Below are 19,435 nucleotides of genomic sequence, written 5' to 3'. Positions count from 1 at the left end.
GGGGTCTTTCTCTTACTCAATATGTAAAGTTAAGCCTTATTAACTAAGTATGTCGCTTTTGTTTTGTGCAGAATTTGTGTCAGCATTGCTAGCAGATATGTTTCCCGCTCAATGTGAAGAGGGCAAGCTGAAACCTTTTCATAAAACACCATGAAACAAGAAAGGCTCAGAAAACCTATATTACAAAAATAATCAAAAGGGAGCAGACAGTGCAACTCTGGACACAACACTGCGCATGTTCGTGCTTCAGCTTATCACGTACCACTCAAAAAGGCAAATATAAAAAGAGAGACATTGAACACTTCCCCACGTTTTTAAGGCTGAATATTTGGGCAAAACTGAGCTGATGAAAAACAGGATGCAAGGTTTGGAATTCCCTTTCATGGCCCAGTTCACCATTGCTTTTGTACAGGGGGCTGGAGTGAACACTTCAGTTGCTGTGGTTTCAGTCCCACCTGTCCCTTTTTCCCTTTGGTTCAGGCCCATTTCTTACTACCTTCCACAATGACAGAAGAAGCTCAGTGGTTTTTAAACAAGTATGCACTGCCTCTTCCCATGTTTGTTAAGAATAGTTGGATCTAAGCAGCCACATCCCCCCTCCCACTGGCTGTGCATATGATGTGCTGTGATGTAGGCATACAATGTGTCCACTTGTGGTGTGCTGCACAAGGAGGAGCACAAAATCTCTGCAGGGGTGAAGAGGCACAGATTTTATCATAGGATATCTTAACAAAATATCCTTTCCTTTAACTGAACTCCCTGCCCTCTTATAAAAGTTCCTTAGGAGATAGGATCCCTGCAGGTAGCCAGAGGCTTTGAATGCATAGTGCTCCATCTACCCTGGATATATATGATGCACTGCAAACATTTTTTTTTTAAAAAAGGTTCACCTAAAACCTGCTGAAAATTGTCTTTGTCCGAAGGTTCAACGGCAAGGGAAGTAGTAGCTGGGCAATCCCCCCCCCTCCACAATCTGGGCTGGGAACCTTGCCTCAACAGTTTAGTAGGAAATATGGCTGGGTTGCCAAGGTGGGTGATAGCAGGGTGATAGCAAGGGAATTGTATGTTGCAGGGTGAACAGAACAGTGTTTGGTGAGCAGGAAGCTCTCCTGATCAAGACTTTCCCCGGCCAGGGATGGAATCCCATTTATAGATCATCTAGCAGAAAACTCTGAAAATAATTGTCCCAATACCTATTGCTTCATTACCCCACAGGTATTCCTATTCTTGAATAAACTAGGCAAGATACTCCACTCCCACCACTATAGGCATTTTCTGGAGTTCTTAGATTCTGTCCTTCCCCCACCCCAGCCCAGACTTGCAGCCACCCATTGCCTCCCATGTTAAAAACCAAATGCTGCATCAATCCTGTCTAGCTTTCCCTGCACCTATCAATCCTTGCAAGTGCTATTGCTTTCCATCAGCTCAGTTCATTCCCATGCTGAGGCTCTCAAAGTGGGGAATGAAGGGGCCTGCTGGTCATGCTGTGTCAGTCCCATTCTCCACCTCTTTCTGCAACCAGAGCTGCTTGTGCTGTTTGCGCCCAAAGCCCTCGTCATAGTTGCCTTTGCTCTTGAAAAGCTGTTGGAAGTGTGGCTTGCAGTAGAATTCCCCATGGAGAGCTGCATAACTACCCAAGCTGCAAGAGAGGAAGAGGCACAGATCAGGGTCAGCTAGGAAGACACTGGTGAAATGAGTCATTTGGGAAGGAGGAGAACTTGTGTCCTGTAGTGGCAGAGAGGCTGAGCCATGTACTTGGAAATCCCTTGGTTGATCTTGCCTCTCCTGTGAATTTGTGGTGTGGCCCTCAGGCAGCCTTCACAGGTTCAGCACACTGCAACGGGATAATGCTGTTACCCTGCACATGCCTGATCTTGTCTGATCTCGGAAGCTAAGCAGGGTCAGGCCTGGTTAGTACTTGGATGGGAGACCACGTGGGAATAGTGGGTGCTGTAGGCTTATACCATAGTCTTTCGAGACTGAAGGCTGCCAACCAATACTACTAACCTACCTTCCAGAGGAGTTGCAAGGACTGCAGTGAAATCATTGTATATTGAACTCTCAAAAGTACTACAAAATGTTAATGTGTTTATTTTTTCATTGAAGAATGAGACTACCTAGCTTGTCCCTGCCCTTCTCATCCCCTGTAAACAAAGACTGTAATTTCTCCACAGTTTCATGTCTACAAATGCAGTACCCCCTCCAAAGGAAACTGTCAATCAATTGTCCCTTTTTCCATGGCTGAATTTTGTTTCAGCCACATTTCATGAGACCTCTCAAGAATGTGAATATTTCTGGCCTCAGGATAAAATTAACCTTTTAAAAATTGTGTAAACTCCTACTCAGGTGATGCTTGGCTTCTGGTTCTTCCTTATTGTAGGATGCTCAAAAAGCCTAGTGCTTTCCATAACTTGGGAGAAATTTAATGTCATTTAACACCCCAAAGTTGATGAAAAAGTAGTAGCCTCCCTCTTTACATGCATAACATACACATGACCAAAGCTTAAACAAGACTCATCTAAGGTTTGTTTTAGAGCATATATGCTTTTCTTTTCCCTTTGACTAAGCTCTGAAGTAGGTGCTGCTGGTCAAAGAAAAACTATTCCCTGGCTCAGTCTCACATTCCGGGCAATAGCTTTTTAGCACCTAGCGTGCAATGCCAAAAGCTGATAACCAGAGATTTTGTAAAAGAAACAAAGCAAGTTTCTTACCCAGCCAGCACTTTTGCTTAGTGGTGTGCTTGATACCAATTAAGTTTCTGGCAAAGCAGGAGGGCAAAGTTAAATTCACGTTGGTAGGGAAGGATGTGAAATGAATAGAGGGTGCTAATCTAAGTAGTACCCCTCCACAATTCCCCAGAACAGAAAACTTTGCTTCCCCATCTCACCTTAGCTTGGTGTGGCAGTGTTTGCAGCAAAAACAGGAGTTGTGAAAGACAAATTTATCTGCCACCAGACGCTCCATGGGGTAGACGGTTTTCTGACAGGCATTGCACGTCTCCTTCACCTGGGTCTTCAGGCTAAATGACTGAGTGACGGGGGGGAAAGGATATAAGAACTGCCTTGCATAAAACCATTTCATCCTGTACCCCATTTCCTACAGTGGCCAACTAAGGCCTTCAGAAAGCCCAGAAGCAAGTCATGAAGGGAAAAACTTTTCTTCTGGTGAACCCCAGCAACTAGTATTCAGAGGTGCTCTGCCTCAGAATCAAGAAAACATGCGGTCATCACAACTTAACTAGTGACAGACTTGACCTCCATTAATATTTCTGGAATTGTCTTCTTGAAACCCATTCAAGGCCATTTAAACCTGTGACCATTCCCAAAGCTTGAGGCAGCGAATTCCAGAGATTATGTATGTACAAAGGTATTTTTTTTTGTCTGTCCTGAATCTCTTGTTTCATTGGATGACTGCAAGCTCTGATTTTGAGAGGGAGCAAAAATTTTCTGTCCACTTTCATCATGGCAGGTATGATTTTATAAACCTTGATCATTGTCCTCCTTTCATTACTGGCCTGTACAGCTACACTTCCCAACCCATCGGTGCCACTGATGTGCACTACAGCTGCTGATTCCTCCCTTGTACCAGCCAGTTTACATAGCATGCGTATTCATAAATTTTACACCAGGCAGGCAATATTCCATGGGAACCAGGAGCTCACTGCATGCAGACAAGTTTAAACTTCTGCAAGTTTAAACTCTCAGAAAAGTAATATTCCTGTTTGCTGAGTGGTTGGGGGGCAAAGGGACATCTGCTACCCAGTCATAATTATACCCTACATTTCTCTATTGATTTCATTGGGCAGCTCTCATTTCACACCCCAGGGACAAAAGCATCTACAGAAGCAAAAAAATGGAAACTGGGATATCTCTCTCTCACTGTATCTGGCAATGACAAGTGTACGGACCATTCAGCCAGCTGCACTGTTACGTAAGCTAGTCGTTACCAGCCTAGAAAGGTTAGCTGGTGGGACCTAATGTTTGGGATAAAATTGAAAATGTCTGAGTTTGAATGAGAATCCCAATACAATGTGAGGGGGATGGTGGGTAAGAGAAGCAACAGCAGGCTGAAACTTGAAAGGCTCAGAGACAGAGAGAGCAACAGCGCTGTGAGTTGGCTGAAGATACTTGGAGAATGCTGCAGGGCTTAGAGGGACAGCAAGTTTGCTGCCTTATAGGTGTGCCTGCTGTTACCTCCACTCATAGTTGACATATATCTGTAAATAAAGCAAGTACTGTATTGCAAAAATGCCATGACTTCAGTGCATTCTCCTCCAAAGAAGACCAGACCCAGGTAGTGCTATCCCAGGGATTTCTTGCAGCTCACAAGTGTAGATTGTGCAACAACATACAGAGAGAACAGCACCAGAAATATTGAGTAATAAAATATTCGTTTCCTGCTTTGATGCAAAATGAGAAGAAAAAGTTGCACAGATGCCCTAGTGGGTCATAGCCAAAAATGATGAATCTTGACTATCTTTGAGACTAACAGGAATTAAGTTCAAATTTGTCACATTTGTCTCGACTGATTCAATTTTGCTTGGTCAGGATTCATTTTCTTTGGATACAACCTAGTAACATTTTTTACCTTCTACAACAGAAGTAAGAGGCAAGGAAAAGTTGGTGCACATCATTTTAAAAAGAAAGAAAAGGGGGAACAAAGTAGTTGGGTGTACTCCCAGGCAACAGGTATGCAAAATACTGAATTTTATCTTTGATAGTTTGCCTAAATGCAATAGTTTGTTTTGAGAGACAGGATAAGATCTTGAAGCCAAATCTGTTTTAATTGTTGCTTTGTTATTTGTTTTAATTTTGTATAAATTGCCTTAGACTAGTCCTTTCTCAAAGAAAGGTGGTAAACACTGCAATAACTAAATTGTAATTCCTAAAAAGGAATAGAAGGGTTGAGCACTGAGGTTCAGCATGTTTGGAGCATGTTCCTTCTGAACTGGAAGTTCTGTATCCTAATTAAAAATGTCCCATGGATGTCTAAATGTTCTTGGTGGTTTTAAAAAAATGCACTTAGAACAAGATCAAGACATTCTTTTCTTACTTCATACATTCTGTAGCAGGAACCAAGTGCTAAAATGGATTCTGGGGTGTTAGTCTGGCTTCTATTAAGTGCCACCTGTATATCTCTGCTATTCACATTTTATCTAAGTAAAATTGCAGCGAGATTAAGAAACTCCCCTTCTTGCACTTCCCCCAGTGGGCAAAGTACACATAAATTACAAAGCCATTGAGCACCCCAACTAAAATTACAGTCGTGCGCCAGTAAACGACGGGGATCACAACTGCGATCCCCGTCATCAAGCGGTGCTTGACACAATCTGAAACCTCTGCAGGGAAGGGGATGCTCCGCTCCCCTTGCCTCCCCTGAGGGGAGGTAATCACGGCTATCACGGTAATCACGGGAGGGAAATCATGGCTCTCGCTTGACTTCCGGTTTCACGGAGAAAGTCGGAAATCGTGCGAGAGGGCAATTTCCCTCAGTCTGAGCCTCGCACAGGCAGTGCTCGGATGTGTGCTGCCTCCAGGAGGCTCAGACAACCCTCCGGAGACAAGGGAGTAGAGCTCCCCTCGCATTTGGAGGGTGGGGATGTGCACCCCCAACGACCACGTGACTGTCACATATGTGATCCCGGCATAAGTCGATAGGTCACTAAGGGGCGCACACCTGTATTTCTTTTATAACCCCTGCTCCTTTTGGAGAGATGCCAACCCAATTTTTACTGTCTGGTATGAAACTACCTTGGATCGCTGCACGGTGGATGCTCCTGAGTTGGTCTTTGACTCCTGAATAGAATAAGGAAATAAAAGAAATGAGTTACACAGTGAAAACAATGAGCCAAAGAATACCTTTAAACAATGGGGAGAGGGCAGCAATAAAAGACTAGAAAGCATCATAGTTATGAACTTGTGGTACTGCAGCTTTATTTGAGAATGAACACCTTCATAGTTCCCATTTCTGCTTTCCTGTCTGGAACTTGAGGGAATATAGCTTTTGGCCTCAGGAGCCAGAACTGCCCCAAGCAAATTCTCAAAAAACCCCAAGGAAGCACAATTTTTCTCCTGTGCAAGAATCCTGTTTAACTGGCATGAATTCTCCCACAGAACTCTGAAATATGTAGACTATTTTGAAGTTAGAAAATTTTGACATTCTGAGTTCCTTCACAGTGCTACAATTTCTTGGATTCCTTGACTTGGAGTCAAGGAGAGGCTTATGGACACCCTTAAAGGGGGTAGAAATGTTGACTTAGAAAGATTAGATCAATAAATAAAACATAGCTTCTGAGGAACCTGTTAGGTCTCTCCAGGCAGTAAAGGCAATCCCTTCAGTCTGAACTCTTGGTTTCAGTACATACATGAGTGGAGGTTGCACTGGCTGGTCCTTTGGCTTGAAACATGGTTCTGTGTTTCTCCTCCAGCACAGGTCTGTAGCTTCACTCTGTCAATCAATTCTTCTATGTTGGTATGGTTTATGTCGGTCCTTCCTGATACCTTGAGAAAGGAGAGAATGCAGTCTCTTACACAAGAACAATTCTTGCTCCACAACTGCATCACTCTGGTGTTCTGGGCCAGAACTTCTGCCTCTCTTGCAAATTGCCATTTCCATGCCTTCTGCCATGCAAATGAAAGCTCTCAACCTCCAAGTGCTTCCTCTAAACAGCTACTGAAGCATCCTACCTTCTCCCTTTGCCTGCAACTTTGTTGCCATTTGGCCCTCCTGTCTTCATACATCCAAAGCAGGTACAGGTAGGCAGGTGTGCTATTGTACCGGCTAAGGCACTCAGGCCTTCAGAAGAGACAGCTGCATCAAGGCCTTCTTTCCATGCCACCTGGGGTCCTCCCTGTACACCACCACCCTCAGTTCTGCAATACTTTCAGGCTTTCAAGAAATGATTCTGATTCACTTCCGCTCTCATCTGTGGTTGGCTTATTTCCTGTTTTCTCTGCTGCACTTTGTGGTTCAAACATTGCACAGCCAGTTATGAGAGCGTTAAAGTGCTCGGGTTGCTCAAAAAGAGAGGAAGGCAAAGCCCTCTGCAATCTGCCAAAGGAGGCCCATAGTAGAATATCGGGCTAGGGCCACCACAATAAAAGCTTTGAGCATCATTAGTGTGACAGGTACTGTACAAATGTAGAGGCAGTGTAAGAATACCCTTTAAGAGGACCAATCAGTGTTCCAAAAGCAGGATGCAAACATTCCATAATTCTTCCTTAAGCTAGATATTAAACAAAAGGGGAAAAACCCATTTCCATGAGTGGAAATGATAGAAATGAACTGTGGTTACAGAAGCCCTAAGTTCAAATCTTGATAGGGTGGCTCCTTTCCAGCTTTTGTCCTGAAATTTGTTTGGCGGTGAACACTTGAGTCCCCTCATTCCAGGGTCTAACTGGTGGGGCCAAGTGGTTGACAATTTTCCCCTTAAGCACTGTACCTTTTGAGTTTTTCCATCCTGGTAAGATTGTATCTCTGTAAACTCGTTGCCTTACAGAGTGAACAGCACTTTTCTTGTTAAATCTTACAGAATCTCCCCTCTTAAGGAGATTGCTGGGTTGATTGCGCTAAATTATCTATCTTTTATTTTTTCCACAAAAGCTTTGCTTGTGAGTTCTAGTTCAGGTATGAGCTTGTTGTAGTTTCCTTCTACTTTCTCTCTTAAAATGCATTTGACCTGATGTCTTTTGAGATGTTTTCACCTTGCTATTTTTTATTATATTATTTGCAAAAATATCTTTTACCAAATTGTTTTAGCCCTTCATGATCCTTATTTACTGCACTACCCACAAGACTGGATTTTCAAGAATGAGTAATATTAACTCCTCCTCCATTACCCCACCAGCCCTCCCAGCTCATTAACAGAAAGTTTAGGTTCCGTACATGGACTATGATCCAATAGCGCAAACAGAAAAATACAGAAAATAAATTGGATTTTTAAAAAGAAAAATGGAGGGTGACATACTAAGTATGCAAACAAAGAGTTGAGATGGCCTGTGTGAGCTGAACAGGATTGCTTGTCAGTTTTCAATCAGGGCAGAGATTCTAAATTTTGGTCCCTGAACAACTTTCCATCACCTTGTGTAAGACGCTCACTCCTGCTCCATTAAAAACTCATAGTACACCTTCTGCAGTAAGGACCTAGTCCAAGATCAGAGGTATTACAAGAGACTGCTTAAGAGGAAGCTGTTGGACTTGGGGCACAAACTATGGTAAGATTTGGGGCAGGAGTTTCTAGAGAGAAACTCAAGTGAAATGTTGGCCATTAGTGGCATTTGGTTTCAAACTCAGTTTTCTCTTGATGCACACATTACAGTTTTTCAACTGGAAGTGCACTTTAAAGCTGTTCTTCACAACCCCTTATAATATAACCTTGAAAGGCCTATTATTATAGTGCCAGATTTGGAAACTATTCCAGCGTGCCTTCCTGCAATCGAAGAAAAGGAAATTATAAATCAATTCAGTCATCTGGCAAGAAGAAAAGCCTGTGGCTTCCCCTGAAACTGTTTCAAAATAATGCACAGGGGTGGGCTGGACACCAATGTATAAACTGGTCATCTTCCAATGAGGTGGGAGGTTTAGGTTTATGGTTATAATAGCTTAATAGCTCTTCATTTCAAAAGTGAATATAGAAATGAACATAATAATTACAAGCCAATAAGCCTACCTTATGTGGTCTCCAAATTGTATACAAAGTTCCTGTTATGGAACTTGATAAGCTGAGGCCCTTATAAGCTGGGGAACTTATAAGCTTGATAAGCTAACTTGAAAACAGTAGATGAATAGGCACGCTTTCAAGTAGGAAAAAGCACCATGGATTGGTGCTTTGTTCTTTATCATACGTTAAACAAGTATACCAAGAAAGCAGGCAGTAGGCTTGCATTGCTTTCATTGACCTTGGACAGTATTCAATACAGTCTGTAAAGGTGGACTTCCAAACATATTATTATCTACAGATGTAGACAAAAGACCACCATCCCTCGTAAAGACACCTCCTCGTAAAGAGGACAGGTGAACCTTGTCCCTGCTGGCCTCAAAAATGAACTGAGTTACCTTCTCCCATAGTCTGATATAACTGTCCATTTTCAAGTCAATCAGAGGTTGTAAAAATACACACATCCTCCTTGTTAGCCCTAAAGACTGATTTCAAACTGACCCTGGAAAAACAGGCTTATAGGAAAAAGCCCATCTCCCTGTAGGAGACCTGTAGGGCAAGAGGGTCTTCCACAGGAAGTGGGCTTTCATCTCCCCAGCCCATTTTCCTGTGGGCAGTCACTGAAGACAGTCCCTTATGCCAGGGGTGCCCAAACCCTGGCCCGAGGGCCACTTGTGGCCCTCAGGGACTCCCAATCCGGCCCTCAGGGAGCCCCCAGTCTCCAATGAGCCTCTGGCCCTCTGGAGACTTGCTGAAGCCTGCGCTGGCCCAACACAATGTTTGACTTCTCGTGTGAGCTATGGGACAAGGGCTCCCTCCACTGCTTGCTGTTTCACGTCTGTGATGCAGCAGTGGCAGCGAACGAAAGGCCAGCCTTGCTTTGTGGAAGGCCTTTTATAGTCCTTGAGCTATTGCAAGACCTTCATTCATTCATATAAGTTTGATTTCAAATACATTCATTTATGTAAACTTATTCAAATTTGAAATGCAAATTAATTCCCCCCCCCGGCCCCCCAACACAATGTCAGAGAGATGATGTAGCCCTCCTGCCAAAAACCTTGGACAACCCTGCCTTATGCAAAGCCCTGGGGTCATTTCTCAATTGCTTGCTTAGGAGACTGGTTCACAGAGCTGCTGCTAGTAAAATTGCTGTTGGGTTGCAAAACCCACACACCATTGAGGACCCTATGTCCCCAAGATCTGCATGGGCACAGGCTTTTTTCTCCCAGCCCCAATTTTTCCATAGATTGTCTGGCTCACATTTTCATCTGAGCTGAAGGACAGTTCAAGATGCTCACTGCCCCTTTTAAGAATAGCATTACTAAACCCCCAACGCTCTTTCCTGTACTGAGCCCAGTGAACTTTTCTGGTATCTCTAGTAACACCCTGTATACAAACCGTATCAAAAGAGAGAGGGAGAGAGAGAGAGAGAGTGCAACAAAGATAAAAGGTCATTTTACAGAAGATGTTTCATCATGAAGAGTAGACAAAGGCTGTCTGCAGGCGCCATTTCTCTGCAGGTTTTGTAGCAATAATATATAGTAGAGGAATTTAATGATCTAGGGCCCAATCCTATTCAACTTTTCAGCACTGGTGCAGCCGCAATGCAGCTCAGGGGTTAAGGAACAAATGTTCCCATACATTGAGGAGGCCTCTGTGACTGCCTCCCCACCACAGGATGCAGTGTATTTTTGTAATTATAGGCTTATAATATTAATCCAAATGTTAAATTATAAACATGAAATATTTGTCTTAAAATATCAATATACTCATTCAAAATACCAATATTTCCATTCTAACAGTTGATTATAGTCATAAAATGAATACTACTACTTAGCACTTTCTGAGTGTACAACACATTTCATGTGTATTGACGTTGTTCTTTCAAAAACACTGTAAGTTAAGAAAGCAGCATTATTCCCATATTGCAGATGAGGCTGAGAGGGAGCAGCTTACTTAGGCTACAAACTGAGTTTATGGCAGAGGTGAGATATGAACACGAACGCACAGGATCTGGTGGAGCAGAACTCCACTGGACCTCCCCGCTCACTCCCCCGACACGCTTCCACCCCAACCTCTCCCCACCTCCCGGTCACACCTTCTCCCCACCCTCTCCCTGGAACACCTCCTCCCCTTCCCGTTTTCCTTACTGAGGCTCGGTGGTCCGTGTAACCGCCGAGTGGCGGAGGCCAGGCACCCGCCCAGCGCTAGCCCAGCACCGGCCACTGCTGGGCTAGCACGGGCGCTCGCCCGACGTTAGGCCTCACAAACATGCCTTACAGCACATTTGCAACAGTGCACGCTGACAGTAAGCTGGCGTGTCAAGTTCATGTTTGGGCTCTCAGACTCCATGGTGGCTCTTAGCCACCATGTTCTATCAGCTCTCTAAATGCTAAATCTCATACTAAGAACTGATTCTAGTGTTTGTAGTAAGTCTTAGGTTGCAATCCTAAAAATATTGACTGTTGGACTTACCCTGAGTGAGCATGCATAGGTTAATCATATTAACCTTCTCCCTTCCTTCACAAAGCATGGCCAAGTGTGGAAACATGGTCATACAGCAGGTCTGATGTGATTGTCCAACAATTCGCCAACCAAACTGTCCACCAATCCTCCAACAAAAGACCATCAAAGTCCTTCCAGTTCTGAGCAATGTCTACCTTTTGTTGTTTCAATCATTTTATTCTCTCTGGATTTTTTTAGAGGCACAATCCCTTCTATATAAGCTAACAAAAACCTCAATGGCAAGATGATAGTAAATATGGACCTAGATTGCTAATCATTTCTGCTCCTTTCTTCCCAAAGGCTTGAATCTTTACAGAGGTCCACCACACCTATCTGCCATTTGCTCTTGGTGTTGCACCACAGATATCTGGTATGCAACATGCCTTACCTTTACAGATTTTGTTTGCAGGAAGATTCCACTTACAGAGAACTTTGTAATCGACTCTCAAATTAGTAGATGTCTAATTCTAGTAATAGAAGTGGCCCCCCCAGACATCCTTTATTCATACCATCCCACAACATTGATTTGACTTGACTTTTAATTCTTGAATTTTTTGTTTTACTTCTAAGTAAAGGTATATTCTACATCCTTTGGTCTTTTTAAGAGTTTTCAAAAACCTCTGGAACTTTGTCATGTTGCTAGTCACTCTTTCTTGCCTTCTCACAGTCCAATCCTAAGCCAGCTACAGCTGGCAGGACAGGCATGCACACTATCACAAATGTGGCATAAGACACACTGCAGCAATGTGGAGGATCAGCATACCAGCGGTAAGACTGGCGCCTGCCTTCCACCACCAATTGGAAGCCTGCACCCACTGGAACAGATTAGCATTCTGCTGGCTGGCAGAGTCAAGTCCAGGAGACCTGGTGGGGGCAGGTCAAGTCCAGGAGAGGGGGCAGGAACGGTGGCTGGGACTACCGCTATATCCTATCCCCCTTCCCAGGTTTGGAAGCTCAACACAGGACTGCTTGGATTTGCACCAACAATATTGGTGGTGCACATCTGACTGGCTCCATTGCAGCTGCTGGGGTTTTCCCACAGTAAGATGTCCCCTTATCTTGAGGAGATCTCCCACAGCTGCAATTCCTAGACTGGATGCATCGGAAGCTGCACCAAAACCACTGCATTGCAATGTGGGACTTTCATTAGGATTGAACTGTGAATTGCGCAGAAACCAATATCTGGAAATACTGGCATGGGTGTGTGTGTTTATTAAATTGTTTTATATTTTTCCTGATCCTGGAGCATCTCAGTTTCTAAAAAAAGCTAATAATCCTAGCATATCCAGTGTTTTCTCATGCTCTTGACACCACTAATGGAGAACAACTTAAATTCATAATTTAAAAAATAAATGAAATTATGTCTAAAGATATGTCCAAGCTAATCAGACTTTAAAGTTTGTCCCTGTTCTCACCAGTTCTCACCTACATTTTGCATTTCTTCTTCTGTACCAAAACAGGGCTTCTCACAGCTCCTCTAATTCTACTGCTCTTGTTTAATCCAAAGTGATTCAGGTTTTTCCAAGAACCAAGTTGCCATAGTTACTATTTGTTATGCCAAATAATAAGTTGATATTTTAGGGACATTTATTCCTCCATTCTCTGCTTTGTTGGCATAGAATTTAAAACAGAATCCTTGAGCTCTTGTCTCTCCCCTAAAACAATTATTCAGAAAAATGTTTTTCCACTGTAGAAATGTAACCTGTACAGTATTAACAATCAAGTAAAATTCAGAAAAATGTAGGAGATTAATTGTTACACATGCCACTCTTGCTGTCTAAAACCATTTCAGTTTAGCCTCACATTGCATATCTAATTCTGTGTTCCTGATAAATGGGGCTGTATTTCAAATTAAAGTTCTCTTTATCTGTGGACAATTTAGCTATATTATGCTCTTTTCCAACGTGCACAATAGAAATAAGATACTATATTACGTGCATGACCATCAGTATTTAATGCTACCAACACTGATATGGATTGAACCTGACATTAGTCCTAGAAAAACTTCCAACACCTCTTTGAGAGATCTTACTTTTAACAGGAGAGAGGGCAGCTTTGCCTCATTCCTCTCTCAAGTTAAAGTATCTAAAATGTGATTATTAATAATAATAATAACAATAATAATAATAACAGGTATTTATATACCGCCTTTCTTGGTCTTTATTCAAGACTTTATTCAAGGTGGTTTACATAGGCAAGCTTTTATCTAAATCCCTATTAAATAGGGATTTTTACAATTTCAAAGAAGGTTCTTTCTTTCAAGAACTGCTACATTCAAGGTGTTTCATTCCGATCTGGCTTTACATTCTGGCCTCCATCCTCCCACGCTCAGAGCAGATGGAATTGCTCAGCTTCAGCTTGTCAGCTGCTCCAAGGTCGCACGGTGCCGGTGGCCTCGAACTGGCGACCTTGTGGATGTTATCTTCAGGCAGACGGAGGCTCTACCCTCTAGACCAGACCTCCTGCCCGATTATTAATAGAGATTCTTGCTAGTGGTTGATCATATAATATATAAATGCATTTCTTATCACAGTATTTTGCTGAAGTTCAGCTGCTGTATGCAACTGTGACTGTGAGTGCAAACAACCTAAACATCATGTCTCTTCTAAAGTAAGTCACACTGAACCTACTCCTAGGTAAGTCTGTCTCAGAATAAGCTTTTCCTTCTAACCTGGTTGGTCTCGAAAGACTATGGTATAAGCCTACAGCACCCAGTATTCCCAAGCGGTCTCCCATCCAAGTACTAACCAGGCATGACCCTGCTTAGCTTCCAGGATCAGGCACGTGCAGGGTAACAGTTGCTGCTTCCTTCTACATGATGATGTGTCACTTTATCTCTATGCTTTGCTTTCTTTGTACCATGCAGTATTCTCTTCAAACTCTTGATTTTTCCAGTATTGCTAAACCTGTCTCTCATACTTTTTTCTATAAATAGTATATTAGTGCTATGTTGCGAACCCTCTACATAAAGCAGGGCAGGGTGAGAATGCCAGGATATCAGTAATTAAACCCTCTTCCTTTCTAAGGAGCATAGCTAATTAAGGGACAATGCATCGCTAATCCCCACATGCACTGAACAAGAAGCAATAAAGTGTGCAGAACATATGAGAAAGAAACTTTTAATTAATGTTGCTGAGGACCTCTGTTGAGCAAGACTCACTTGTGAGTAAACAGCTAACTGCAGAAAAGCTTTGTCTCAGCAGCACTAAAATGTTCTAGTGTGAAACCTTTTGGAGGAAATAAGGAGATCTGGCTGACTTTGCTCACTTTTTACATTCATGCACTCCTCCTTTACTTCTGCAATTTTTCAAGCCATCAAACATTAAAACCCAGCCCTGATCCAAGGTGCATGCTTGTGACACCTGTAGTCTTTGCTTGGGTCTGCCCATCCATCTCTTCCTCCCAGGAATCTGCCACCTTCCACAATTATAATATTGAACCAAACTATCACAATCTCTCCACCTCCATCACCTCTCCTCCCTAGAGGCTTCTTTCACCTCCTCAGTCCTTTCCTCCTTCTCCCCAGTGTCTCTTAATGAGAGTCCTCAGATGACTTCATCCATGCCCCCTTGATCCTCTTGCTTTGTGACTCCAAGTTACCATCTGCTGCCCTTCTGTCTCTCTACATATAGAAAGTTTGGTCATCAAACTGTCCTGTCCAAGGCACATGTTTGTTGCAGTAGAAACAACAACATAGTCATGAACCACCATAAAGATCAACAGGCTTATGTAGCAAATGCTTTCACGGACTTAAAGCTCCCCTTCATGCAATCTTCATTTGGCAGCTCTGGATGGCAGCATTTGGCAGCTCTGGATAGCAAAAACAGGAAGATGGTGTTATCACCAATCACTGCTGTTGTGAAGGTTACTGTGCTTATCTAGCATTTGTCTGAACTTTGCCTAGAACTGTCACGGCAATTGTACTGTATTTCTTACATTTCATGGCCTTTTGACCCATCTGGTTAAATCTTTGTTTCTTTACCCATGTTTTATTCTAGGAGAGCATTTCCAGAAAGGATGGTGGAGGTGGTGGTCTGGATTACTGCACTCTGTTCTCTCACTCTTTGGGATGGTGGGGTGGTTCATACAAGGTTGTCCTCCGCTCATCTACATGTACTTTTCTTGTGTTTAAATCATCTTTAAATCATTGTGTTTAAACATTTATTAACTGGGAAATTTATCGGTAGTTGTTAATGCAAACAATCGTGCCATAGTACAATAACCCTATATGTGGGACTGTTGGCACTACTGCTCTGTCTTCTTTGACAGGTACAGACCACAACAGAAACAAGGGTTAAAGGGGGAAGATCTGCCTACTGTGCCCCAATATCATGCTGTATGTACTGCGGCGTGGAACAAACAGGAAAATTCCATGTGTGACTGCAAGAGGAAAAGCAATGAGTTCCTGGTACTATAAGGAGCCGGTCTGGGAGTGTCCTCATATCTGCTAGCTAAGGATCACAAAACATCTGAAGTGGGCTCTAATCCGTGAGAGTTTATGCCACAATAGTGCAATCCTATATGTACATACTTGGGAGCAAGTTCCATTGAATTCAATGTGGCTTACATCTGAGTATAAATGTATAGGATTATCCAGTCGATCTGTTAATCCTTAAGGTGCCACAGGACTCTTTTGTGCACTTCCTGAAATCTCTGGAATTTGTAAAAAGAAAAAGGTCTGTGTTTTCTCCTCCTTTGGGGGGAGGGGGGACTACAAAACACAAAATTTTTTAAACATAAGCTTCTTTGGAAAATATAACCCTTATTTCCACTCCTATTTTCCAAACTAGCTTTCCTCCTTCGATTGCTATCAGATCCAATGATAGTGAGTTCTTTAACACTCCTAAATCCATCAGAGAAGGAATGAGAAACTTTTGTCTGGATGGTCTTGTGGCACGCCTGTGGGGTGTATAAATGAATCAGAGTATTTGGTGGCCATTCGACCACTGCTGTACCTGTATGGTGTGTTGTCATCCCCCATCAGAAAAAGAAATATGATGGAGAAGCCACACATAAACTAGCATGGTGGGGAGAAGGTTATACTAGATCCCTTCCCCTTACATCTAGCTTTCTATGTGCAGGAAATTATGTTGCATTAAGACACTTTCAACTATATCACACACACATTGACCTGCCTGCCAGAACTAGATCTAAGCCAATGTGAGAATGAGGATTTCATTTTAGGACTCTGGTTCTGTTTTCAACCCAAACAGCAGGCTCCATCCTTCTCTGGTTCTGCTGTTTGAGTTGAAAACAGAACCAGAGAGGGATGGAGTCCTAAAATGAAATCCTCATTCTCACATTGGCTTAGATCTAGTCCTGGCAGGCAGGTCAACCTATGTGTATTATAGTTGAAAGTGTCTTAAGACAGCATACAGCAGAAGAAAAAGAGCAAACACCTTTCCGGTGTCTTTACCTGGAGTCATTTGAGAACATAAGAACATAAGAACAGCCCCACTGGATCAGGCCATAGGCCCATCTAGTCCAGCTTCCTGTATCTCACAGCGGCCCACCAGATAACAAGAGACCTCATCCTGGTGCCCTCCCTTGCATCTGGCATTCTGACATAAACCATTTCTAAAATCAGGAGGTTGCGCATACACATCATGGCTTGTACCCCGTAATGGATTTTTCCTCCAGAAACTTGTCCAATCCCCTTTTAAAGGCGTCCAGGCTAGACACCTTTAAATCACCACATCCTGTGGCAAGGAGTTCCACAGACCGACCACACGCTGAGTAAAGAAATATTTTCTTTTGTCTGTTCTAACTCTCCCAACACTCAATTTTAGTGGATGTCCCCTGGTTCTGGTGTTATGTGAGAGTGTAAAGAGCATCTCCCTATCCATTCTGTCCATCCCCTGCATAATTTTGTATGTCTCAATCATGTCCCCCCTCAGGCACCTCTTTTCTAGGCTGAAGAGGCCCAAACGCCGTAGCCTTTCCTCATAAGGAAGGTGCCCCAGCCCCGTAATCATCTTAGTCGCTCTCTTTTGCACCTTTTCCATTTCCACTATGTCCTTTTTGAGATGTGGCGACCAGAACTGGACACAATACTCCAGGTGTGGCCTTACCATAGATTTGTACAACGGCATTATAATATTAGCCGTTTTGTTCTCAATACCCTTCCTAATGATCCCAAGCATAGAATTGGCCTTCTTCACTGCCACCGCACATTGGGTTGCACATTGGGTCGACACTTTCATCGACCTGTCAACCACCACCCAAGATCTCTCTCCTGATCTGTCACAGACAACTCAGAACCCATCAGCCTATATCTAAAGTTTTGATTTTTTGCCCCAATGTGCATGACTTTACACTTACTGACATTGAAGCGCATCTGCCATTTTGCTGCCCATTCTGCCAGTCTGGAGAGATCCTTCTGGAGCTCCTCACAATCACTTCTGGTCTTCACCACTCGGAAAAGTTTGGTGTCGTTTGCAAACTTTGCAACCTCACTGCTCAACCCTGTCTCCAGGTCATTTATGAAGAGGTTGAAATGCACAGGTCCCAGGACAGAAAAGGGGCACACCGCTTTTCACTTCTCTCCATTGTGAAAATTGCCCATTGACACCCAATCTCTGTTTCCTGGCCTTCAACCAGTTCTCAATCCATGAGAGGACCTGTCCTCTAATTCCCTGACTGTGGAGTTTTTTCAGTAGCCTTTGGTGAGGGACCGTGTCAAACGCCTTCTGAAAGTCCAGATATATAATATCTATGGGTTCTCCCACATCCACATGCCTGTTGACCTTTTCAAAGAATTCTATAAGGTTCGTGAGGCAAGACTTACCCTTACAGAAGCCATGCTGATTCTCCCTCAGCAAGGCCTGTTCATCTATGTGTTTTGAGATCCTATCTTTGATGAGGCATTCCACCATCTTATCCGGTATGGATGTTAGGCTGACCGGCCTATAGTTTCCCGGGTTCCCCCTCTTTCCCTTTTTAAAGATAGGCGTGACATTTGCTATCCTCCAATCTTCTGGCACCATGGCCGTTTTGAGGGACAAGTTGCATACCTTAGTCAAGAGATCTGCAACTTCATTCTTCAGTTCCTTAATAACTCTTGGGTGGATGCCATCAGGGCCTGGTGACTTATTGATCTTTAATTTATCAATGAGGTCTGAAACATCTTCTCTTTTAACCTCTATCTGACTTAACTCCTCGGTTAGGAGGGGCCATTTGGGCAGCAGTATCTGCCTGAGGTCTTCTGCCGTGAAGACAGAAGCAAAGAACTCATTTAATTTCTCTGCCATCTCTAAGTCTCCATTTATCTCCCCTTCCCCTCCCTAATGAAATTTCTGTTGCTCTGTCCTGTTCCATATCCTTACACAAAGAACCGTGTGCTTCTGAGCATGTGCAGATTGCCTTGCCCAGAACTACTGCCAAATTCCACCCTGCCCTGAACCAGGAGAGTAGCAGAGGAAGCTACTCTCCCCTGGGCACGTATGGCACACCCGACGCCTGTAGGTGCTCCCCCACGCTGGCTCCTCCGCGCGCGCCCGCTCCTGCCTTGGGCTCCCTGCCCCTCGCGCAGCCTGGAGGCGCCCCGGCGGTCCCTGTACAGCGCCGGGCACGCGGAGGCAGGGGCGCAGGGGGCTGCCTGCCGCCACCCCTTTGCACGAAGCGCCCCGAGAGCAAGGGGCCGGCCTGCCGCCGCCTCTCCAACCCGCCCACCCGCTTCCCGACTGCAGCCCTCGCAGCGCCGGTGCAGTGGCGAGATGCTCCCCGGGCCTCTTCGCCGCGCGCCCCCCTGCCCGGGGAGCATCTCGCCACTGCAGCCCTTCCCGCCCCGCCGGGCTTCGCTCACCGGAGGGCTCCGCTCCCCCGAGGCCGGCTCTCCCTTCCTTGCCTCCGCAGAGCCCGTGCTGGGGCGACGAGGCGCCGCGCCTTCGCTCCGCGAGCACAAAGCGCGGCGCTGCCTGCCCGGGATTGGCTGCCGAGCCTCCTTTGTGTGTGTGCGGCAGGGTGGCAGCGCCGCCAGCCCCCCGCGCTTCCCCTTCCTCTCCCGCTCAGTCGCCTCCTCCTCCGAGCTGCCGCTGCGCCCCCGCCCTCGAGCCAGCAGCGGGGAGCACCGAACCCTCTCGCCTTGTGCGCTGTGGCGTGGGAGGGAGGCGCCTGCAGACCTGGGCTCAGTGTCTGAAGATGCCCGGAGCGCCAGCAATCCCAGCACTGAGACTGGCCGGTCTGGAAGCCCCCAGCCGTGGTCAAAGCCACGGGCTGCGTGCGTGTGGCCAGGGCAGCCATTTTCAACCACTGTGCCCTGGCACACTAGTGTGC

The 19,435-nt window shown here is 44.6% G+C and overlaps 1 protein-coding gene across 2 annotated transcripts; it reads right to left on the bottom strand.

The window, feature by feature from the left end:
* Positions 1-170: 170 nt before the first annotated feature.
* On the bottom strand, positions 171-19,149 carry LIMD2 (LIM domain containing 2). 2 transcript variants are annotated; one of them, XM_066628566.1, is made up of 5 exons: positions 18,966-19,149; positions 6,365-6,500; positions 5,751-5,795; positions 2,888-3,027; positions 171-1,639 (listed from the first exon to the last, which is right to left on the bottom strand). In XM_066628566.1, exons 2-5 carry the CDS (start codon positions 6,404-6,406, stop codon positions 1,480-1,482), a joined length of 387 nt encoding a protein of 128 aa, XP_066484663.1. In that variant the 5' UTR covers positions 6,407-6,500; positions 18,966-19,149; the 3' UTR covers positions 171-1,479. The 2 variants fall into 2 exon arrangements, with proteins under 2 accessions (XP_066484663.1, XP_066484664.1); XM_066628567.1 differs by lacking the exon at positions 18,966-19,149 and adding an exon at positions 6,687-6,838.
* Positions 19,150-19,435: the final 286 nt, after the last annotated feature.

This window comes from Tiliqua scincoides, chromosome 5 (assembly GCF_035046505.1).
Source record: "Tiliqua scincoides isolate rTilSci1 chromosome 5, rTilSci1.hap2, whole genome shotgun sequence".
Classification (NCBI taxonomy): domain Eukaryota; kingdom Metazoa; phylum Chordata; class Lepidosauria; order Squamata; family Scincidae; genus Tiliqua; species Tiliqua scincoides.
This window is presented reverse-complemented; position numbering and strand designations above follow the sequence as displayed.